The following is a 24,182-nucleotide window of genomic DNA, read 5'->3' as shown; positions in this document are numbered from 1 at the left end:
ATATTAGGCAATTAATCACGCTGGCTTCAACTACAAGTGAACCGAACAAAAGAAAATAAAAGCATTAATGTGCTTTACAAAGCTATTTTGCACTCCTCTAGGCTTTTATCATGGATTAGAGACTCTCTGCTGTTATTATTAATCAGTTTGTTGTACTAAACATTAACTCATATTTATTTCTGATGCATGCGTTAAAGTGATGTTGCCAAATAAGGCAGAGTAATTCATCTCTGTACTGTATATTTGCATGAAATGCAGCTCACAACCCGTTTTACTTCTGTAATCTGATGCATTAGTCAACATGTTAAAATGTTGGGCAGGACCTGATTTTACACAATGAATTGGCGTATATTAATTAAGTAAAGAGGTTCCAGTTGATCACAAACTAAAGAGATTGAGATTTACTAGTCCAAGCAAGAGATGAATAGGTGAATACTAATATCTCGGCAGAAAATAAGCATCATTATTCATAACAGATAACACCACATTATCCAAACTCCCTGTTATCAGCAGTGTGTGATAAAGTCCTTAGGGAAAATAACGGTAATTGACAGCAATCTAAATGCAGTGTATGTCCTCCAAGTAAACTCAATGTTATCCTGGGAGGCAGGAATTCATTAGTAAGCTGAGCTATTATTACGCTACATTGAGGGCACTTCTTATTGCAGTCAGGCCCGTTGCAGCACTTTGCTTCATTTGACAAGAGACTAAATTAAACAAATAACATGTCCGAAATTACCGCTGACCCAATAATGGATCTGAACTAATAAAACACTGCAGTTGCGGAAGTCATGAGGGTCTGAACCCACTTCAAATTAAACACTGGAGCAGTAATTATTACTAGTTTAGTGTGTCCACACTGATTATTGTTCAGATGAAACAAACCTTTTCTGCTGCAGTTTCTGCATTCATCACAATACTGAAATCATCTAAAGCTTTAAAAGCATGCAAGATCACCTTTTTTAACGTTGCTTTCTCCTAAATGGTCTGAACAGAGGAAAATTTGGATTATAGTGTCAAAAAGCCTTGCTTTTCATTTGCAACTTAAAGAGGACCTATTATGCCTTTTTTCGAAGTCTTGATTTTGTTTTTGGGCTCTACTAGAACAGGTTTTCATGCTTTAAACTTCAAAAAACATGTCTGTCAGTAACGCTCATGTTCACAAGTTCAGTCATTATCATCATAGTTCAACAAGTCAGTGTTTCCCGAAACCAACATTCGCAAACAGCATCGCAAAGTCGTGTGTTTGGAACGACAGTTCTCGAGCTGTGGTTAGAAGCATAGTTTCTTGTTTGCATGACATGTGGACTTAATAAATCCTTATCTTGAGAAAGGCCTTTTAGTTTGTCAAGAGATTTAAAGCACCATTTTAAAGTGTGCATGTGCAAGCTTATGATTGAATCTGGAAATAAAGCAAAATAACGGAGAAAAATTAGAATTAGTCCTCAGATGCCATGTCCATAATAATTTATAGCAAAAAATCTAGCATTAAAGGGTTAGTTCACCCAAAAATGAAATTTCTGTCATTAATTACTCACCGTCATGTCGTTCCAGACCTGTCAGATCTTCAGAACACAAATTAAGATATTTAAATATGATTAAATTTGAGAGTTTTTTTTTTAATCCTCCATTAAAAGCAACAAAATTATCATATTCAGTGTCCAAAAGAGTATCAAAATTGTCAACGTGACTTCAGTGGTTCAACCTCAATGTTATGAAGAGACGAGAATACTTTTTGTGCACAAAAACAAAACAAAAATAACGACTTTATTCAACAAATTTGTCTCTCCCCGTCATTCTGCTACGCCATTTTCATGGCGGCGCTTCCAGGTTCCACATCCGAACGCCGGCTCATTATTGGCCGAAGCTATTCACGTGAGCAGCACGATGCATGCATGTGATGCTAATGCAGGAGCCGGCCAACATGGAAACGTGTAACAGACTGACAGGGAAGAGGAACATTTGTTGAATAAAGTCATTATTTTTGTTCTGTTTTTGCGCACAAAATGTATTCTCGTCACTTCATAACATTAAGGTTGAACCACTGCAGTCACGTTGACTATTTTAACCATGTTTTCTGGACACTGAATGTGGTAATTACATTGCTTTCAATGGAGGATAAAAAAAAAAAACCTCTTGGATTTTATCAAAAATATCTTAATTTGTGTTCTGAAGATGAATGAAGGTCTTACAGGTGTGGAACGACATGAGGGTGAGTAATTAATGAAATAAATTTTATTTTTGGGTGAACTAACCCTTTAATTCGATCTCAAACTGATTCATTAAAAGACGTTATGATGTCATTATGACGTCACAATAGTGTTGCACGATATACCGATACTAGAAAGGTATCGCGATACCCTGCTTTTAGAAACGGTACGGTTCTTCATTTTATTAGTACCGGTACTTTAAGTGCCAGCTGTATTTCCTAATGTGCGACAGCAGGGAGCAGTGTGTGTGCAGCGCGCTGCTTCTGAGGCACATTGAGTGCGTGTTTATTCCTGTCAACTGCGCAACCGCAGATGCACAAAGCAAAATATGGCATTATTTTGCTTACATTGCCGACAGTCAGGGCAAGCCCACGGACACCACAAAGCCCGTCTGCAAAATACGTTACAAAATAACGCAAGCGAAGGGAGCATCCAACTTGCCAAACATCCCGATTTGTACAGAGAATTTAAAGAGCGACAGGTTAGTGAATGTGATACCAGCGTTATGTTTATGCTCTCAAAAATTAAATGAGTGTTATTTATATTACTCATGCAAGCAGACATCCGCAAAGAGGTGTATTATTGAGTCTAATAAGTGATATCTGGTTGCTAAAATAAAATTAATTTTAAAAAACAAATATGTGAAGGGACTATACAATTATATTAAACCAATTTATGCTTTAATAACATTGCTCTAATTATTTACAGTAATCAATATTCTCACTGTCAAAACACTTACATGCAGGGCTTGATGACAGCCACTCCCACTAGCCACTTTGGCGAGTTGAATATAATTTAAGTTTACAGCCAAATGGTCGTCGAAGATCGTCGTAGCACAAAATTACAATCCAATCACACAATTCGTTATTTACATGCAGTTAGTGAAGGAGGGATAGGCGGAATTGCGCTGAATGACACACAACAGAAGCGCTCTCTCTCTCTCTCTCTCTCTCTCTCTCTCTCTCTCTCTCTCTCTCTCTCTCTCTCTCTGTCTGTCGCGCGCGCGATCAGTTTTCCACGCGTCTGAATAGTCAAATACACGTGCACACAGATGTCTAAATGTCCATCATGTGGAGTATCTCGCGTGAATACAGTCGGTTATGGCTTAAGTGGACGTAAACAGGTGGGTAATAACTGGATATTTGTCAGTTACGTCCATGCATTCAGCAGCCCAATTAAATAGGCCTGTCCATCATTAATGTTAATCAAACAACAAAAGCTGTTAAATATGTTAAATAAACCTAGTGTATCTGAAAAAAGATTATTTTTAATTTACTACTGTTTTTGTAATTTGCTTCTTTGTTCTTTTATATAGCATAACACAAATAACTTGTTCTCATACTAGCTCATGCTCATACATTGTCCACCTCTTGCCCACCTGTACATACCAGCTGATATAAAATGTAATCTTGATTTGGGTGGTCAGTCTGCATTTAAAAGTTTGAAAGTGTTTTAAATCTTCTAAATCAAGTAAAATGACTCAAAGTAATTTAAGCATAAAAAAGTCAGCTTTAATCATATAAAATGTAATTTACCAACATCAAAATTGTGGCCAATAAAAATGCTGAGTGGCTAGTTACTTTGGGAAACCACTAGCCACAGTTCTGTCATATGTTATTTATTTACTTTTCCTACTGTTTTAGGTTTTTGCCATAGTATCGTTTAAGTATCGGTATCGTGATACTGAAGTTGGGTATCGTATCGAAGTCAAAATTTTGGTATCGTGACAACACTACGTCACAATATGGTTTCGGGAAACTAGTTGATTTCTTCAACGATGCATTGTACTATGATAGGGTTGCCAGGTATTCACAGCAAAACCCGGCCAATTGCTACTCAAAACTAGCCCTGTCGTGTTTCAGGAGGGGTACCCAGTAGAAATCGCGTCCCATATTTTGGCGGGGTTCCCCCTGATCTTTTTCATGCTCAAACAGCAACATTACATGCTAAAGAGAGATGAACATGTAAAAAAGCAGAATAGGTCCACTTTAAGTATCACATATTTTAATGCAAGTCTTTATTTAATGGTGCATTATAAATAAAAGAACAAACCTCTGCTCAAGGACAATTAAAATACTTTAATTTGCCTGTAGTTCATTAAGAACTTTTCGAAAGCTCTCCACACATACGTCACCAACAGGATGTCTCGTGGACGCCAGCTTCCAGGCTTCCTCAAAAGTCTCCTCAGGAACGTTGAGACCCACTTTTTGGAATATCTGTGCAATCTATATGATATGCAATATACCTTTTATCAACATGTTAATATTAACCTGTTTGTAATAATTGTTTGGCCAGCCTAAACCACCTTTAAATCATAAATTACCATTTAAAACCCACCTCTTCTTTACTGCGAGGACTAAAAAACTCTCCTTCGTGGACGCCGTAGAGGAAATGCAAAGGGGGGTGCAGCAGATAATGTGCTGTCGCTTCATCTCCGTAGTTTGTCCTGTCGCTGACGCGTTTGATACGAGGAGCAGGTAGATCGGTCCGTACTGTTGGAACTCCGTATATGTGATAATCTATTCAAGGGAAGAAATCAGAAGAAAACTAGGATGATGAATAAATAAACATTCCTCAAAAGCCCTCAAATTTAATGAATTATATATATATATATTAAATATTATATATTAGGTCAATGACGTGACTGGTCATTTTTTTTGTCCAAAGGCCTAATAATAATAAAAAACAAAGATATGACATCTAAAGCATGTAAGGCAGTACAACTAGATCTCTTTTATTGAATCCAAAAGGTTTTAATTATATTTTGCTACATATAAAGGTATTTTAAAGATTCTGAAGTGTCAAAAGGTCATTCGGTTTAACCGTCCAAAGGCCAATACAGCCATTTCATTTGTGATTAAAATATCTTAAAATGTAATAAATGTATATATTTTTTATTCTGGCATGATTTTATAACATCATATATCAACATAGTGCAAAATGGCGTTACAATTATGTGTAGAAGTCGTTGCTTTGTTATGAGAAAGAATGTCCAGATGTCATTCGGAGTAACCAATATAAAGGGACCATTTTGGATCAAGTCATGTGGTCAATATCATGTGACAGGATGTGACATCATTCAGACACCTACAAAGGACCACATGGTCATGAAGCAAAGTAACTAACTCTCTCTTAACTATTTGATAAATTCATGTTTTCACTTTCGCTCATAGGCATGTCCCGAAACATCAGGTCATTCGGTGCAACCGCTATAAAACATGGAAAATGTTGTAATATTTTAAAAACTTGTACTAAATATAAAATATTTGATTGTCCTTTTGTTAGATATCAGCCTGTTAGCAATGTTTGAAAATATCGTCATTCTGTAAAACTGAAATTTTGGTTAAACCAAATGACTTTTTGGTGACAAAAGCAGTGTTAATGATAAAAACCACATAATCTCATTGTTAACACTTAATAAAACTTCAAAATTAATTATATCTCCATTATGTTTATTTTTTAAACCTCATTTGTCAATGACCCATATATATATATATATATATATATATATATATATCTATATATATATATATATATATATATATATATATATATAAACCAAGTAAACCTCAGTTGCTTCAGTCCAGTATGTGTTCATCTTGATATATTACTAACAATTATAAAAGTTATTCTTAGCAAACTGACCTGAAGGTGGATGTTTTTACAATTATACTAAAAGTCATTTTACTTGCAAAAAAAAAAATATATATATCTATCACTCAGGCAACAGAATGCATGCATTATATTCTATGCAACATGTTTGATCATGTTGATAATTTAGAGGCCTTAGAAATTTAGGCTTTATAGTGTTAATCAAAAGCCTGGAGGTTGTTTAGGCAGTTTAAAGAGATTCAAAGGTTTTGTGTGAGACTTACTGGCAGGGGAAGGACCACCTACGGCAGCACTGATGACAGAAGACGAGGTGATGAAGTCGTCCTGCACAGTTCTGGGTCTGGGCAGAGTTTTTGGAGTCTTCCTGCTGCTTCCCACCTCAACAGGTTCCAGATCTTCAGCTCTAATCAAAGGCTTCGTGGCGCTGGCTTTCTGGAGGTCTGATCGCTGCATGTTGGCCGGGGCTGACCAGGCCATGCGCTCTAAAGGGTACAAGCCATAAATTAATATCTGAAACACGCTTTTTCATCGTCTCCAATATTTTAAGCCTTGAACCCAACCATTTAGCTCAAAGATGAATCACAAGGATTGACAGATTTAAAATTCACCTCCTGTGAGAATTTTCTGCTCCACCCTGTTGATTGGCATTTTGTCTTTCCAGTTAAGAAAATTGGAAAACTCCATGAAATCAATCTGTCCGTCTTTATCAACATCACAATAGTTCATGAGCTCATCAAGGACCGGGTCACTGATGATCATGTTAAACCGGTGGCAAACGTCCTTCAGATCCTCCTTATCGATTTTCCCTTGACCCTTCTGCAGCACGAGACACATCAAAGAAAACCTTTATAATGCATTATAGATAAAGCCTTCAAAGTGGACCTTTAATGCACCTTTTTTCAAGATTTTAAGTCTCTGGTGTCCCCAGAATGTGTCTGAAGTCTCAGCTCAAAATACCCCACAGATAATTTATTATAACATGTTGTATAGCCATTTTTGTGGGAAAACATGCTGTTTTCATGCTTGTGTCTTTAAATGCAAATGAGCTGCTGCTCCCCGATCAGGCATAACATTATGACCACCTTCCTAATATTGTGTTGGTCCCGCTTTTGCTATCAAAACTGATCCGTCGAGGCATGGACTCCTCTAGACCCTGAAGGTGTGCTGTGGGATCTGCACCAAGATGTTAGCAGCAGATCCTTTTAGTCCTGTAAGTTGTGAGGTGGAGCCTCCATGGATCGGACTTGTTTGTTCAGCAAACCCTACAGATGCTCGATTGGATTGAGATCTTGCAAGTCACTTTTGATAGATCCTGACCACTGCAGACCGGGAACACCCCACAAGAGCTGGAGTTTTGGAGATGCTCTGACCCAGTCGTCTGCCAACACAATTTGGTCCTTGTCAAACTCGCTCAAATCATTACGTTTGTCCATTTTTCCTGCTTCTAACATCAACTTTGAGGTCAAAATGTTCACTTGCTGCCTAATATATCCACCCACTAACAGATGCCGTGATGAAGAGATGGTCAGTGTAGTTCACGTCACCTGTCAGTGCTCATAATGTCATGCCTGATCGGTGTATATGCAAACACCACATAAAAGTGAATTCTGCATAATAGGTCCCCTCTACATAAAGTGTTACCAATGCTTTTCAGCACGCTTTTCTTTAGAAATGAATGGCATGGCATGCCCTTTAATTCCTAACTACACCAATACAACTCATGCAATGAGAACAGCTTCTGACCTTGTCATAGTATCTGAATGCTTCTAGTAATGAGCTGAAGTTCTGGTAGTTGGACTTCTTGAGGTGCTGGCGAACAGCGCTGACCAGCGTTCGCTGTCGGTCTTTACCTTTCAGGTACTCGCCAGGGGGAGTTTGATGCAGAAGATCACCTACACCTGAGAAAAAAACAACAGGAAGGACTACTGTTTAGATGGATGAATCTCTCAAAACTGGTCAAGAACATACCCGGATCATGTGTAAGCCCCTTAAAAAAATTGCTTGCCTAAATATAGGCTTCATTTTATTTATTTAAAACACTATGAATGTTCATTTCGGACTGATTACAGGAAGTTGAAATTCCACAATGATTATTTCACACTTAGAAAGAACAAATCATAAATTCTCTACAATACTGGCTGCTAATTTATTTCTGACATATCAAACTCAGAATGTGACAGACGACTCAAATTACCAAAGCTGTCAGGTTTCATCAAGACTCCGAACGTGTGATCACTGGGAACGTTTAATGTCTCTGCAATTCTATAAATTAATGCACAGACAGAGAAGATGATTTACACAGTGGCAGAAACTATGAAAATGTCATTAGTATTTAACAAAAATGCTCTTAATCATGACTTACGGATCATGAACTTTGCCTGTTTGTGGCTGAGTCTTCTCTCTGAAGTTGTCGCAGCGTTTCGAGACTAATTTTGCGCTGTTTTGCCTTAAGACATGAGGATTAATTAATTGTTCATTTCTGATAATGTTGTCATTCACAGTGTCATATTAGATTGTCATTAAGAAAATTTTAAATGAAATATGAATTGACATTATAAACTGAATATTCATGCATAATAGTTGTCATAAAACACTGTTACCTTTCTGGAGGCATAATTATATCCTAAAATATATTGATTTAGCTATAAATATTTTCTTTACCTATATATTTTTCTTTCATACAGTATGTACAGTGTGTGTATATACAGTACTAGCGAAAGTGATTACAATGTTTTAATGTTTTTGAAATAAGTCTCTTCTGCTCACCAAGGCTGCATTTATTTATTAAAAACACAGTGAATTTATTAAAAAACAGTGAAATACAGTAAAAACAGTGATATATTTTTACAATTTAAAATGACAGTTTTCTATTGTAATATATTGAAAAGTATAATTTATTTCTGCGATGCAAAGCTGAATTTTCAGCATCAGTACTCCAGTCTTCAGTGTCACATGATCCTTCAGAAATCATTCTGATATGATGATTTGCTGCTCAAGAAACATTTTTATTATTAACAATGTTGAAAACACCATTTTTGTGTAAACAGTGATACAATTCAATAATTTGTGGTAAGATTAAAAAAGAAATTAATATGTTTATTCATTAAGGATTTATAATGTTACAAAAGATTTCTATTTGATAAATGCTTTAATAAAAATGCAAATAAACGCTATTCTTCTGAACTTTCTAAAAAAGTATTGCTATTTCCACAAAAAAATGAAGAATCAAAAACTGTTTTCAACATTGATAATAATCATAAATGTTTCTTGAGCAGCAAATCATCATTAGAATGATTTCTGAAGGATCATGTGACACTGAAGACTGGAGTAATGATGCTGAAAATTCAGCTTTAATCACAGGAATAAATTGCATTTTACAATATATTCACATGAAAAACTGCTATTATAAATTGTAAAAAAATATTTCACAATCTCCACTGTATTTTTAATCAAATAAATGCAGCCTTGGTGAGCAGAAGAGACTGTTTTGAATGTATTACAATTTTTATAAATTTAAATATATTAACATTTAAATTTACCTGAAAATAGAAATAATTTAAAATCAACTCAAATTAATGCAAAAAAAAATGTTATAAGCAAAAAGTAAAGTTAAGGTGCATGTGTATAAGTTTACATTAGTGTGTCACTGGGCCAGTGGAGAGATCTGGAGATGTTTCTCCCATCATTGTGATGAGGTGTAGGGACACCAAACCTACTTTCTCTCCCATAGTGACTCCAGTTGTACTTCCTGTCCACACGCTCCCCTGCAACAGCGAAAAGACAAATGCAGTCAGTCTATCTTCATTTACAAAAGCGATGCCAAAATCAACACAGGAGAGAAAGAATTCAATTTGAAACCAACTAAAATGCAAAGCTGTAGACCTTAGTCAGAGTAGCAGCATATTTAATTCACACTTTATTTTGACTAACTCTCAGAGTACTACGTGTAAGTAGAGTAAGTTATAGTCAGTAGAATGAGGAGCATCAAAATCAAGTGTTACCTTGCATTAAATTCAATATTGCGTCTAACCTGACCAAGGTCCATAAACCAAAGACTGAGAGCCCTAAACGGGCTAATAACTGACCTACAAGGTATGAGCCGTGTGAGTGAATATAGAGCTGATGTCCCTCGTTTGCTTCCTTCTCCACCTGATGAGCAGTTTTGGGTGGATTGATGACTTCGCCACCATTAGAAACTGCATTTAAAGGAATTCACACTCTTTTTAAAAAACTATTATTGAGTGGATTCATGAGCATGCTGGTTTCACTATCACTCTTACACTGGAGCGTTGTGACACCAAAAGCTGTTTTCTCAGGGTCAATCCAGCCTGGTAAACCAGAGCCTTGAACTTGTGACCTTCCAAGAGGTGCTTTCTGATTGATGGTGACCTCTTGAAGCTGACGCAGCCTCTCCTGAAAGCGTGTTTTTGGTGCGGGGTTAATCACTGATCCTGCCTAAAATTCCATACAAAGCACAAAGAACACATTTTCCCTGTTATAAAATGTTCCTATATCTATTTTACCTGAAATAAAGACGTGTTTTTAATAAATAAAGAAATTAATGAGCTTTTAATTGAAAAACAATAAACAAAAACAAAAAAAACATTAATTCAAAGTTAAAACAGTTTGAACATCAAGCAATGAGAACAAATACAGTCACGTAATTAATTATTTGATTTGACATGTCTTACATTAATGGATGATTTAGTCTTCACACCATGGACTAGCGTGCTGGCAATGTCAGGATCATTTGCTTTTCCATGGAAAACCCGAACTGTCCCAACGGGCGGCCGAGCAGAACTAACAAACTTCCTCACCACAGGTGGAGTTACAGTCTATATAAAATAAATAAATACACACAATATTATATTATATATATATATATATATATATACACACACACACACACACACACACATACATATATACAGAGTTTGGTATTACTTATGAATTGTAATCAGTAATTAGTAATATAATCTCTTAGATTACACATTTTTGGTGATGTAATCTGACTACTTTTGGATTACATTTAGATTACTTTTGTTTTAACCCTTATTTTACTATTTTACTATTTTGACAGATACAAAGTATATTCCAAATATATTATAAAATAGATTCCAAAAAATATATTCCAAAAATTAAAATTAGGAGAATCAATGATTTGTGAACAACTTACTGCCATTGTGTAAATAATATGTAATCATGTAATCCATAAAATAGTAACTGTAGTCTGATTATGAGTATTTTAAAAAGTAGTTTAATTACAAGAATCTGGAATCTGATTACGTGATCCAGATTACATGTAATCCATTACTACCCAAATCTGTGTGTGTGTGTGTATATATATATATATATTATATATATGTATATGTGTGTGTGTGTGTGTAAACATATGTGTGTGTCAGAGTGTCTGTGTGCATATATGTGTTTATATATGAGTGTGTGGGTGTCTGTGTGTGCATATATATGTATATTTACATACATGCACATACACACATATGCAAATATGTGTGTGTGTGTGTGTTTATTAAATATATATGCATATGTATGTGCATGTATGTATACACACGCATATATAAACACATGCACACACACACACACACACACACACACACACACACACACACACATACATAATTATATACAGTACAGTATATGTTTCACTATCACTCATGTCATCTGAATGACCCACCCTTGGTGTAATTTCCTGCAGACAAGACTTAGTTCTGTCTCCTACTGGAATCAGCTTCCCTGCCTTTAAGTGGAAATGAACATATTGAGCATTTTGTAACATTTGTTGCATAACAGTCACTCATTATATGTAAAAGATCAAAACTTCTGAGAAATAATTAGTCATACCGCGCGGATGGTTGGAAACGCGTCTCGGCGTCTGCGGGTGGATGTGAGACTCATGTCTACAAACTCACAGGTTTATATACAGCCATTAAAACAAAAAGCAACAGCTTCACAACAGCAGCGTTTGTTTACCTTCCGTTACCTGACAACGCGCTGAGGGAAACACTGCGTCAGGCTGACTGACGCACACCTGTCAGAAAATCTCTCTAAGCTCGTTTCTTTGCTATTCTAAAATTAATCTATTTATATCCCTACAACAAATTCCAAAGCTGACAATGCGCTTTTAACTGAAGAAAGCTCGGATAAAAATAAATTCTTGTTTTGAAGGAGGCTAAATCAAATCCTTTGTGATTTAATAAATCATTTCTCAAAAGCTTAATAAATACTGCATATATTAAAAAAATACATGACTGTTCAAAAACTTTTAAATTATTATAAATCATTATCCAAAACAACCAAATTTTTAAAGTATTTAATAATAATAATAATAATAATTTTACAAATCTTTATGCAAAATTATAACCCATAGCGTTACGAAAATAAAAATATTTCTCAGAAGCCTTGTTGTGATTGGCCGGTTTCTCGCCAATGCGTCTGACGTCAGATCCAGTCATCCGATCCGTCATCATCAGTTTCGATGCAAAAGGGGAAGTTGGGAGGAACCGAGAGGAAGGTACGAGTCTTTGGGCTTTAAACATTTGTACTGTTATAATAATTTGAGTGTTTCGAGCTTTGATTTTGACATAAACCACACAGCTGTGCAGTTCTTTCTGCTTTTCTGGCTTTTTAACAGTTTATTTATGAGATGTCACGCTCAGCGGTGTGTGTACGCGCAGAGCGCGCGGCCTGTTTTTCTCTTAGCATTAGCACCTTTAGCTTTCGGGAACCATTTGAACCGAAGCATCTAAAAAAAACTGACAAACCCGATAAAGTACAGCTGGGAAAGTCGGAACACGATTGTCATTGAGCTGTTTTCATGTGTGTATTAGAGAGAAAGAAAGCGAGAGAGATACAATATCATTAGCACAGTTAGCATCACAAGCTAACAGGCAGCTCGAGCTTCATGTCACTAAATACATTTTCCATTTAAATAATTCAGTGACTTTATATTATTTTATTCATCTGAAATTGAAGTTACTTATTGACTTGTACAGTAAACACAATATTAGCCGATTAAAGTCTGCTGCGTTTGTTTTGAACAGTCAGGTGATGCTACACGTCAAACAACTCATATTTGATCAAAAATGTTTCTTTTAATCTGAACATCTGCTATTAAATCTAACGTTCAGTGTATATAAATGTTGATTTATCATCGTTTTTTAAGTTAAAAGTTAAAAGAAGCAATCACAAGTGCGGTCTGATCATGACAGATCTGTGTTTTGCACTGTCACTCTGTCTCATGCTTTCTAAATTACATAAGATATAAACAGGGTTAAATGTAAATAGATAAAGCCTAGTATATGAAGTAGACATTGGGAGTCAGTTAACCAGAGAGGTAAAGGGACTTGGGCTGTGTTTGAATAGCATATTATCATACTTTCCATACACATTATGGATGTTTTCTGCATGTACAGAATACCCGAATCACTTAATATATTTTCGTATTTTACTGGTTTTTGTACTGTATATTACTATGGAAAAATACCTGAAGAGTATGCAGCAAAAAGTGAAACCTTGTACGTCCATGTTACTTGGCTCAAAAAGTCAAATTAGAGGAATAATAAGAAGGAAAAAGAAAACACTGGGATGCTGATGATGATGTAAAGTGAAAGTGATTTGTTCACTTTTTTGCCTCCTAAAAAATAATCCTATTTTTTTTTCCTGTGGATATTGTTTAAGGCTTTTTCTTTCCTTACATTACTACAAAAAAAGTGTATGAAAGCCAATTTCCACCAAAAAACAGAAAAAAAAAAAATTACGAAACAAAAAGTTTAGAGAATGACATAGTTGACTTTCTTATAATTTTTACTTTTGTGGCATTATTAGGGCTGGGTAAAAAAAAAAAAATAGATTTCTGGATTTTAATCGATATTCAATTCAATTCACATTTATTTGTATAGCGCTTTTCACAATACATATCGTTTCAAGGCAGCTTTACAGAGAATGCATGTCAACATTACAATTTAAAGAATTGATTAATTAATACGAACCGATATCGATTCTTAAATCCCAAGAATTGATTAGTCTAGTATGTTTTCAGTTGATGAATGAGCAATAAATCGCAATAATCTTTGTGCTTTGTTTCTTTTGATATGAAGCAAAGTCTCAGATTTCAAATGAAGTCCATCTTATTATGAGATTAAAAAAATAAATACCGTTTTGGTGCTGTTTAATGTGGCGTGACGGATCGCTTTAGCGCCTCAGTTAAAGAGAAGCATGTGATCATCTTCTCCTCCGCTTCAATACGAGTTACAGCACGAAATAAACATGCATGAACATCTGAAGGTATGTTAAAAGATACAGTACAACTTACTGAAATCCGTATCATGTCTCGTGTAATCGCTCAATCAGTGTTTCAACCTCGGAAAGACGTCAATAAAACATCTTCAATGTCACGTAACGTCACATTGACTTCAGAAAAACATATTCAGTGACCATAAACTCATTAGTCAGCTAGAAAAGTGAACTTTAGAGAGCAGCATTCTGATAAATAAATATAGCTATGCACCGTTACATATTCACTATAATTTTTAATGTTCTTCAATATTTAATGCTTGTTTGAATAAATCAGTTATGACAGCCGCGATTTAAATGTTTATATTAAAAAAAAAAAAACGAATTGGAGTAGAAATATGATTATGTAATTCTAAACTTTATTTATAATAAAAACATCATTGAGAGTAATTTAAGTGTTTGTATATAAAGTTAATTTAAACCTTCAATATTATTATAGTAGTACCAGCTGACTCTCATGTGTAGTTTACAGCATTAGTTGAGAGATTTTTTCCTCTAGAAAATTTGCCATCTACTGCAACTGAAATACTACATCCAAAATAATCAAATTGAAAGCATGTGAATACTAATCGAATCGAATTATGAAAATTTTATCAATACCCAGCCCTAATAATTAAGTATTTTTATCTCAAAGCATGATTTTTTGGAATTAGGCTTTCATATATACCATATTCAGTATGTAGTAATCTTGTATGTCATTCCCAGCATGACTTTGGTTTTGTTTGGAGACTGTTTAAGGACACAAGACTGACGTCACTGGGTTTTGGGGTCAAAGCACAATGGATATTTAAGGCTTAACAAGAGTGGCAGTTCCTGAACAATGTCTGTCGTCCATCGTTTAGTCATGTGACTGCATTGGAATGGATGTAATTAACGGCATGACGAACTATATCGGCTTATAACCAGTCTCATATATTATGGGGCCCTGAAGATCTGGGTCTAGACTTATAGGATGCAAGCATATCTGTTTCACAACTCACCTTTTTTTGAACAATCACAAAGCCCTAAGCAGATGTGCCTTGTTTTTAGTTATTTCAGAATATGGAAAATGGCATATTGTTACTTATCATCCACCAGTGTTATCCTCAGGGTGTAGTTGGTTAAATAAGTAAACCACATTTGAAAAACAAGAGCCGACTTTACTGCAGTGTTTAGTTCCCGTCCTGCTCAAACCTCAGGCTGCATCTCCAGTGAGCAGGAACAGACACCTCTGATGTATTGCATTACTTAATAATGTTGTTGTGAATTGAGGAGTGATACTAGATTATTGTTTGTTCCTGCAGATCTGGGAGTGACCGTTTGAGAAGCACCTCTTGACTTCAGTACAGGAGATTGGGGCTTTTAATGGTCATGGCAGGAAGAGGTGGAGCAACGAGACCTAACGGGCCGAACAGCGGCAACAAAATCTGTCAGTTCAAACTAGTGCTCTTGGGAGAGTCTGCTGTGGGGAAGTCAAGTCTAGTCCTTCGCTTTGTAAAAGGACAGTTTCATGAGTTTCAGGAAAGCACAATAGGAGGTAAGACTTCAATTTCTGTGTGTATAATAACTCATATCTGATGTGGTTAATGCACTTATGAATGGGCAGTATGACTAAAATCTAGGGCTGGACGATTAATCGAAACCTAAATTCAGAACCTCTAACCAATGTAATTTTCCCATGTCGTTTATTTTGTTTTTTAATGCTGTTAATACTTCCCCTTAAAAACATACTACCGTGTTTGTAGCCATGTGACTCCGCCCCGTCCAGTCAGTGGCATGAAAGCAACATGGAGGTGAACGCCGAGTCAACACACAACTATGGCGTGCGAGCGGTGAGCCTTGCATCTTCTAGGGGTGCAAATTGCTCACGGTTCGGGTCATATCACGGTTTTAGGGTCACGGTTTCGGTATGTGCTATGTTCCGGGAAAATAGGACTATTGTCTAAAAGTAAAGAAAATAAGAACAAATAATCAAACTACAAGCAACAGCACAAATAAATACAATAGAGCAAATATTCAAATAAAATAAACAGGGTTTTTCAGGTATCTAACAGTAGTTTTCAGGTACAGAAAATGGATAAAGTAATCAAATATAAAATAATAATGCATATTATTTTCACCGTATAAAATAAATAAACATTAAATCATTATTGAAGTTACAAAAAATATTCAATCAAGAGAAGTGAGTGATTTCTTTGTGATTTGTTGTTTGATTTAATATTAAAAACACAGACAGCAGGAATTTTTTTTCCCTTTAAGACATGCACGATCCAGTACATCTACTGTTACACATACGATGTCTTTCTCGACTATTATTATTATTTATCTGATTTACAACGAGCAGAAATCTGTAAGAAATGTTACAAAGCATAGATAAAATAACTGCTGAAAGTGAGCTGTTATGTCAGATCACTCTTTCAAAAGGAAAAAATACCCCACCTTTAATAGTCAAACATATTTACAGTACAAACCTTGTCAGTGAACTATGAAAAAACAGAAACAAAATAATTGTTCATTAATCGTAATCGAGGTAAAATTTTCAATTAATCGAGGTTTTGATTTTAGGCCATAATCGTCCAGTCCTACTAAAATCTTATATTACAGTATACGCACGAGGGCTGCCCCTTAATAGTTGACTAATTGTTACTGCGCGACATGGAGGCGCCGGCGCGATATCTTGCATTTTTCCTGATAACAGCATCATTTTTGGTCAAACTACTTTTATTTGTGTAAACTCACAATAACAAGAAAACAAACAGGATGCGCTTTCTGCCGTCTCGATCTCCCTGAACAAACAGGATGCACTTTTGATACGTATCTCAATATTTTGAACAAAATTTAAAAAAAAATTAAACATTCAAATAACGGATTTATTTCCAAAACATTAATAATTTAATAACTTTGTTGTACATGCAACTTCATAAAGAATTTACAATATTTCAAGATTTAATTGAATCTTCTGTATGTAAATTAACACGACTAAGTGTGTCACTGCACAATAAAACTGAATTTTAACATGGAATTAGAATAGCTGAAATCTAAGAGAGAAATTCTTCATTCACCAGAATAAAAATGTTCATAATTCTGAACCTGAAAATATAGAATTATACTATACATATAAAAACGTCAGCCCTTTTTTACTGGTAAAATTTGGCATTATCAGGACCCACATATATTTCCCCATTGCATTATTATACATTATATTCAGAATTAAATATAGTAGTTTAATGTAGTACTGCTAGTGAAACTCTGTAAAGAAGATTCAGTTAATGTCTGCATTGAACACAGACAAGCCACCCGCGCAGATTATACACTTACATGATAAGAATAAACAATCTAGAATGCTTTGAATCATCATACTATCAAAACTAAAAATGCAGTATGGCGAATTAAATTATGCTTTTACTTTGCGGAGAGCCGCTCCAGCGCATATGTGCTTCAGTTTTTCAGAAGTTGTAATTCCCAAACTTTATTAGCTCATCCAAAAATTATAATTCTCTCTTCATTTACTCACTTTCATGTTGTTTTTGCATGTCACACACATTTGAATGTCCGTGTTTACTACAGTATGTGCGTCGTTGTAAATCTGTTCATCATATGTGTGACCTTGGACCACAAAACCAGTCATAAGTCACAAGGGTATATTTGTAGCAATAGCCAACAATACATTGTATGGGTCAAAATTATCAATTTTTCTTTTATGCCAAAAATCATTTGGATATTAAGATCAGATCATGTTCCGTGAAGATATTTTATACATTTTTTAACCATAAATATAAAAAAAATATTTTTGTGAGTGGATATGCATTGCTAAGCACTTCATTTGGACAACTTTAAAGATAATTTTCTCAATATTTCGATTTTTTTGCACCCTCAGATTCCAGATAGTTGTATCTCGGTCAAATATTATCCTATCCTAACAAATACATACATAAATCAATGGAAAGATTATTTATTCAGCTTTCAGATGATTTATAAATCTCATTTTCAAAAAATTGACCCTTATGACTGGTTTTGTGGTCCAGGGTCACATATAAAGCCTTCGTGTCTCCTCAGAAGACTTGGATTTGGATTAGATCATTCAATTTATTATTTTTACAATGCCTTTTATGACCCTTATTTAGATTAACTAAAATCTTATAGTTACTTTTGCCGGTGCTTTGCGGCGAGCTTTATGTGTGCGCTTGAGCGCCTATATATATATATATATATTAAACGCTCATTATAGTTTAGTATTCTCCTCAGTATATATTTAAGTAATTAAATATATATAAACGTGCGATAAGTGGACTAATGTCTTAGATGAACGACTAATAGTCGACTAGAAATCGACTATTATAAACACAAAGCCCATATACACACAAACACACCTTGGTAAAGCAAAATGCCGCCCAGCCATAATTACAGTCAGTTACTAGATGGCAAGATCTGACCCGTCTCTGTCCTCTCTCCACTAGCTGCCTTCTTGACTCAGACAGTATGTTTGGATGACACAACAGTGAAGTTTGAGATCTGGGATACAGCTGGCCAGGAGCGCTACCACAGTCTGGCCCCAATGTATTACAGAGGAGCACAGGCGGCCATAGTGGTGTATGACATTACGAATGAAGTGAGTCCTAACATGCTCTGTTTACTCTGCAGCTTAAACAAGGAATCAAAATGTTCTGTCTCTTTTGATGTTGTACTGTAACTCAACACTTCTTCCCATGTCCAAAAAGAGCATTAAAGCTGCAAAAACGGCTTGATCTAAAATCCTTTTAGCAAACCTGCATGTGAATGCAGCAAAGTGGCGTTTCTCATTTCACAGGCAAAAAGTGTGTTTACGTAGATACAAAAAACATCCAATTTAATTCTACAGGTCGGCGAGAGGATGGAAAATGGTTATGAAAAAAACTAAATTATCACTTACATAATAAGTGGACCTGTCGGGGAGACATTTAAAATGAAAAAATGTATGATATGACCCCTTGAAGCATGAATGAGTGAGCTCTGAATCCAGAAAATAATTTATAGAAATGCATGTTTTTTTCCTTTCCTTTCAGGAATCATTTGCACGTGCGAAAAACTGGGTGAAAGAGCTTCAAAGACAAGCCAGTCCAAATATTGTAATAGCTTTGGCTGGAAACAAGGCAGACCTTGCCAACAAGAGAGCGTTGGACTTTCAGGTTTGTGATGTTTGAACAGCCACAGACGAGCGGACGCTTCCTGTTGGCTTTACAAATGAGATGTGGAACTGTTTATAAACAAACAAACAAACAAACATGCCGTGCAGACTGGACTTCCAGATGCTTACAGCTGTCTGTTAAGAGTCTGAAACCCTGCCGTTTTCTTTTTTCACAGGATGCACAGTCATATGCAGATGACAACAGTTTGCTGTTTATGGAGACATCGGCAAAGACTTCAATGAACGTGAACGAGATTTTCATGGCCATTGGTAAGTTATCAACTAGTTTGACTGACTACTTTTGTCAAATAGTTATAGTACACTTATAAATACTTGTATGTATGTATGTATGAACACTTTAGATGCAAAAGCCTCTAAGTGCCATCTGAATTTTTCTTCTAAAATGATCATTTTTATCAGGCTCCTATGTTTATGTTCAGTTATTTCACTTTAACGGTAATGAAAAGGATCTATTTACTGCCAATAAAGTGAAAATACTAAAATTAAAACATAGCAGCCTGATAAAAACACTAATTTTAGAAGAAAATTTCAGAGGCTTTTGCATCTGAAGTCTTCATATATATATATATATATATATATGTATTATCACATTTGGGGTCGGTAAGATTTTTAATGTTTTTGAAAGAAGTCTCTTCTGCTCACCAAGGCATTTATTCTGAAATATTATTAGAATTTAAAACAGCTGTTTTCTATGTGAATATATAGTAAAGTGTAATTTATTTCTGTGATCAAAGCTGAATTTTCAGCATCATTACTCCAGAAATCATTCTAATATGATGATTTGATGCTAAAGAAACATTTCTGTGCTGCTTCATATTTTTGTGGAAACCATGATACATTTTTTTTTTTCAGGATTCTTTGAGGAATAGAAAGTTCAAAAGAACTGCATTTATATGAAATGGAATCTTTGAAACATTATAAATGTCTTTACTGTCACTTTTGATTAGTTTAATACATACTTGCTGAATAAAACTATTAAAAGTAAAAAAACAAAATTACAATACCAACCCCAAAACTTTTGACTTGTAGCTTAACTATATTCATATAGTATGTGTGAAATATTATTTATTTCCTTTGAAACATTCTGTAGTAATTTGTTCAGTTTTCAATGTTTGATTGTGAACAATGTAAACCATGACTGTGTTCTTACATTTGACCGTGCCATTAAAAATTAGAGGTACAAAAATGTTAGCATGAGCCTAGTCTCACGTTTTGTTCCACCTCACATTTATGGGTGTTAAAATGTAAAATCGATGAAATCTTGTTGAATTCAACCTAGAGTTGTAAAAAGTACTGACTTCGGTACTGAAATGTTAAAAATGTGACGCTTTGAGCGCTGTTGAGCAGATTCATAAACACTTCTGATTGAGTGCATCAACACAACGGCCATCGAATATGTCTGTGAAAGCAGGAGCGTTTGAAAGCAGGCATCTAGCATGAACCCTTCAGGGCCTACCCTAAATTTTGTACCCGGGTTTCCCTCATGAAAATGTCACATTTTGGATGTTTTTGAATGCCTTTTCATGTTAACTTGCAAACATCATGAAACGTCGCAGCATTTCCATAATTTTTCCATTGTCTGTATTCACCATAGCAAAGAAACTACCCAAGAATGAGCCCCAGCCTGCAGGTGCCAACACAGGACGCAACAGAGGTGTGGATCTAACAGAAACGGCACAGCCCACGAAAGGCCCCTGCTGTAGCAACTAAACGCCGACGGTCCTCACCTCCTAACCAACCGCATCACATCTGGACATGGGGCTCCTCCTTCCAAACCTTGCTCCTTGGATTAGCTAAAGACTCTGTATAGCTGGGTTTCTAATACTTTTTTTTTTACTTTTTATTTTTAAGAAAATATATGTAAATCTGCAGTCTACTGGATGCATGTATCACTACAAACGCTAAATACACATTTTAACTTAATTTAGCAGGAGAACAAGCCTGGTTGAGAGAGAGAGAGAGAGAGAGAGAAATATTGAGTGTGTCTGTATGTGTTTAGTATACCTGATTACCTTATAAACAGGCCCGGGCGCAATCTGCAGATGTTTTTCTGCGAAAGTAGGAAGCTATTGTTATTGGTGGCTAATCAAATTAGTCAACATATTTAATAAACCCCATAAATGCATTAAAATTCTGTGGAAATCAGCATGCAGATTTCGTGTGGGCCTGCTTATGACTCAATCAGACTGAGAGTTTTAAAACTGCTCATGAAAAACCAGATCCTCCACCTGCTCCATCAGCAGCCGGTGTAAAGTTTGTTGTAGTCTGGATGCAGTAGCTTCTTGTTGTAGTTAAGCATTCCTCAATGCACCTGCTGTGCGCCACATATGGCAGTATTGCCATGACGATAATGAAATATTGCATCCATTACCAGATTGAGCTTGTAGCAGGGGGATCTATCGAATGAGTTGGAGAATCGATATCGTCTTTGGGGATAAAGAACAAATCAAGGAACGCAGTCAGTAGAACATCTTCAGCCTTTTGTATGAATTATAATTATTAGGGTTGCAAAGGGGTGGAAATTTTCCATGGAAAGTTAAGCTGTGGAATTTTGGCAGTTTTATAAGTTGGAAACTTTAATTGGGAATTAATTGGAAATTTGGGGAAACTCATACAAATATAAATATAAACATTTTGTTTGGTGAAAAAAATTTAAAATTACATTTGACTCATTTATTTGAGTAGAACTTTAATCAGTTCGTTTATTGAACAACAAAAAGCGTCAATGTTGAATCAAATAAACATTACAAAAAAAAAAACTCCCATTAAAATGTGAAATGCAAGCATTTTCTCTCAAGCTTCTGCATTTTTCCTCTCAATCCTCGACAGCACTGCAGTCAGTAGTGTGCTGTATGCATGTGATTGAGGAACACACAGGGTAGAAATTCAACTGAATTTGCGTTAAATCTGATTGTTTTAACCAAATTAAGCTGCAAGATGTTTTCCACTATATTCAAGTTCCCTGATTACCTGCAATTTTTTTTTAAATTCCAGTTTATTCCCATTAATTCCCATGGAAAATTTACAACTTTAAAAATTTTCAGAATTTTGCAACCCTAATTATTATTAATTGCGACTGTATTCTCATCTCTGTGTTATGCTTATAAACTTAATGTCAGGCCCATATGGAATCTGTGCATTTTCTGAGGATTTGAACATGTTAAAATGTGTTCAATGGACTACAGGCTTGTAGCTGAGCACATGATAAACTAACCAAAGTATTTAATAAAAAAAAAAAAAAAAACATGCAAGGGGAAATTAACTCTTTCCTCGCCAGCTTTTTTTAAAAAGTTGCCATTTTATTTTGTTGTATGAATATCTGAACATATAATATAACAAAAGAAAGACAGAACAGAGCCACTGCTTTTAATCTAGCTATTCTGTTTTTTTAATCAACACTTGATTGTGGGCAACATTTTAAACAAAAAGAGAAAAACCACGTTTTTGTCAAAGACTTCACAGCTTCACAGTCGCTTCCTCTTCATAGTTTAGACATTTCATTCAGTAGGGTTGCAGAATTCTGGGAATTTTCAAGGCTGGAAAATTTCCACGAGAATTAACGGGAATATTTGGGAACTAATGGGAATAAACAGGGAATTTGGATAAATGCTGTTCTTTTTAACTTTTTATTCACCAATGAATCCTGAAAAAGTATCACAAGTTCCAAAAAAATATTAAGCAGCACAACAGTTTCCAACATAGGCTGATTTGATCCTCAATTATCAATTAGAATGACTTCCGAAGAATCATGTGACACTGAAATAAATAACACGCGCATAACAATTGCTGCAATAAAAATATATTTGACATATTAAATTAGAATTAATTGGATGCAAAACAGAAATAACTGTTAATTCATGTTATGACCAAACAAAATGTTTATATTTATGATACGTTTTATATAAATTTCTCATACATTCCTGTTAAGTTTCCAAATATGATTATTTCCAAAGTTCCTGTGGAAAGTTACCAGAAATTTACTGGAAACTTTCTGCCACTTTGCAACCATAGTAACGTTAGACTGTTTCGATTTATACGGCGTTTAATGTTCATCTATCGCTGCTGCTTCTTCGCCTGTGTTTTAATCTGGAGATTATCTTTCAGAAGATGCGTAATAGCGCCCCCTACCGTATAACACCGAAAACATGGATTGCCGGAAAAACTCATTGATGGCGTGGAAGAGTTAATGTGTAAAATTGTGTTGGCATCTATATTCTGTGTAAATTTCATGTGGGCCTGACAATGATCAATTAAAAACACAAAAAAAGAAAAAAATATAACTTCAGCATCTCGAACATGTCCAGGAATCTTTCCCTGCAGTTTTTGTAGTAATCTTACAGGTAGTCATGAGCAAACTGTCATCGCCGCCTGATTATGTCAGTGATGCAGTGCAGTTTTGTGTCGTCACATGTACTCTGAGGACTAAAGGCGTGTGTTTGCAGGCAAATTTAAATGATATGTGCCGCCGAACAAGACGTTAAAGTCTATGTGAGGACCTTTGTTACAAAACATGACTTTCTTCAAATGTTTCATGTGCAGAAAGAAACTCATTCTTTAGATTTGCCTGCCATGACGGACAGTAATTTGCACACTGTACAGCCTCCCATAAATCCTACTACCAGTCTGACGATTCTCTGTGAAAAGAAACATGTTTAAATGGTGGTCTTTTTAAATGTATGTAGTGTTATTAACAAATGAACTTGACATTTAGTCAGTGGTCTGTCTTGTACCTTCTCTCAAAACGCTCAATGTTTTTATTTCTAAGAACCTATTGAATTGCACAATTTTGAGTTGCGTTTTTTTTTTTTTTCTAGTTATAAAATTGTGGCTGCCTGTCGTATCCAAAATGATTTCATCATGGACTACAGTGAACTTTCTAACACTCC

General features: G+C 35.3%; 2 protein-coding genes across 2 annotated transcripts; one reads left to right on the top strand and one right to left on the bottom strand.

The window, feature by feature from the left end:
- Nucleotides 1–3,211: 3,211 nt before the first annotated feature.
- Nucleotides 3,212–11,770, bottom strand: efhb (EF-hand domain family, member B). The gene is made up of 13 exons (XM_067397820.1): nt 11,682–11,770; nt 11,515–11,577; nt 10,514–10,657; nt 10,103–10,277; nt 9,908–10,018; nt 9,457–9,586; nt 8,185–8,268; nt 8,017–8,084; nt 7,566–7,720; nt 6,431–6,638; nt 6,086–6,304; nt 4,548–4,729; nt 3,212–4,435 (listed from the first exon to the last, which is right to left on the bottom strand). The coding sequence occupies exons 1-13, from the start codon at nt 11,733–11,735 to the stop codon at nt 4,289–4,291; spliced, it is 1,740 nt and encodes a 579-aa protein (XP_067253921.1). The 5' UTR covers nt 11,736–11,770; the 3' UTR covers nt 3,212–4,288.
- A 459-nt stretch (nt 11,771–12,229) lies between these two features.
- On the top strand, nt 12,230–22,772 carry rab5ab (RAB5A, member RAS oncogene family, b). The gene is made up of 6 exons (XM_067412210.1): nt 12,230–12,351; nt 15,416–15,648; nt 18,569–18,720; nt 19,154–19,276; nt 19,452–19,545; nt 20,891–22,772. Exons 2-6 carry the CDS (start codon nt 15,477–15,479, stop codon nt 21,004–21,006), a joined length of 657 nt encoding a protein of 218 aa, XP_067268311.1. The 5' UTR covers nt 12,230–12,351; nt 15,416–15,476; the 3' UTR covers nt 21,007–22,772.
- The last annotated feature ends 1,410 nt before the right edge of the window (nt 22,773–24,182 follow it).

The sequence above is a fragment of the Chanodichthys erythropterus genome, chromosome 2 (assembly GCF_024489055.1).
Source record: "Chanodichthys erythropterus isolate Z2021 chromosome 2, ASM2448905v1, whole genome shotgun sequence".
Classification (NCBI taxonomy): Eukaryota; Metazoa; Chordata; class Actinopteri; order Cypriniformes; family Xenocyprididae; genus Chanodichthys; species Chanodichthys erythropterus.
Note: the sequence above shows the minus strand (reverse complement) of the source record. Positions and strands in the feature narration are given on the sequence as shown.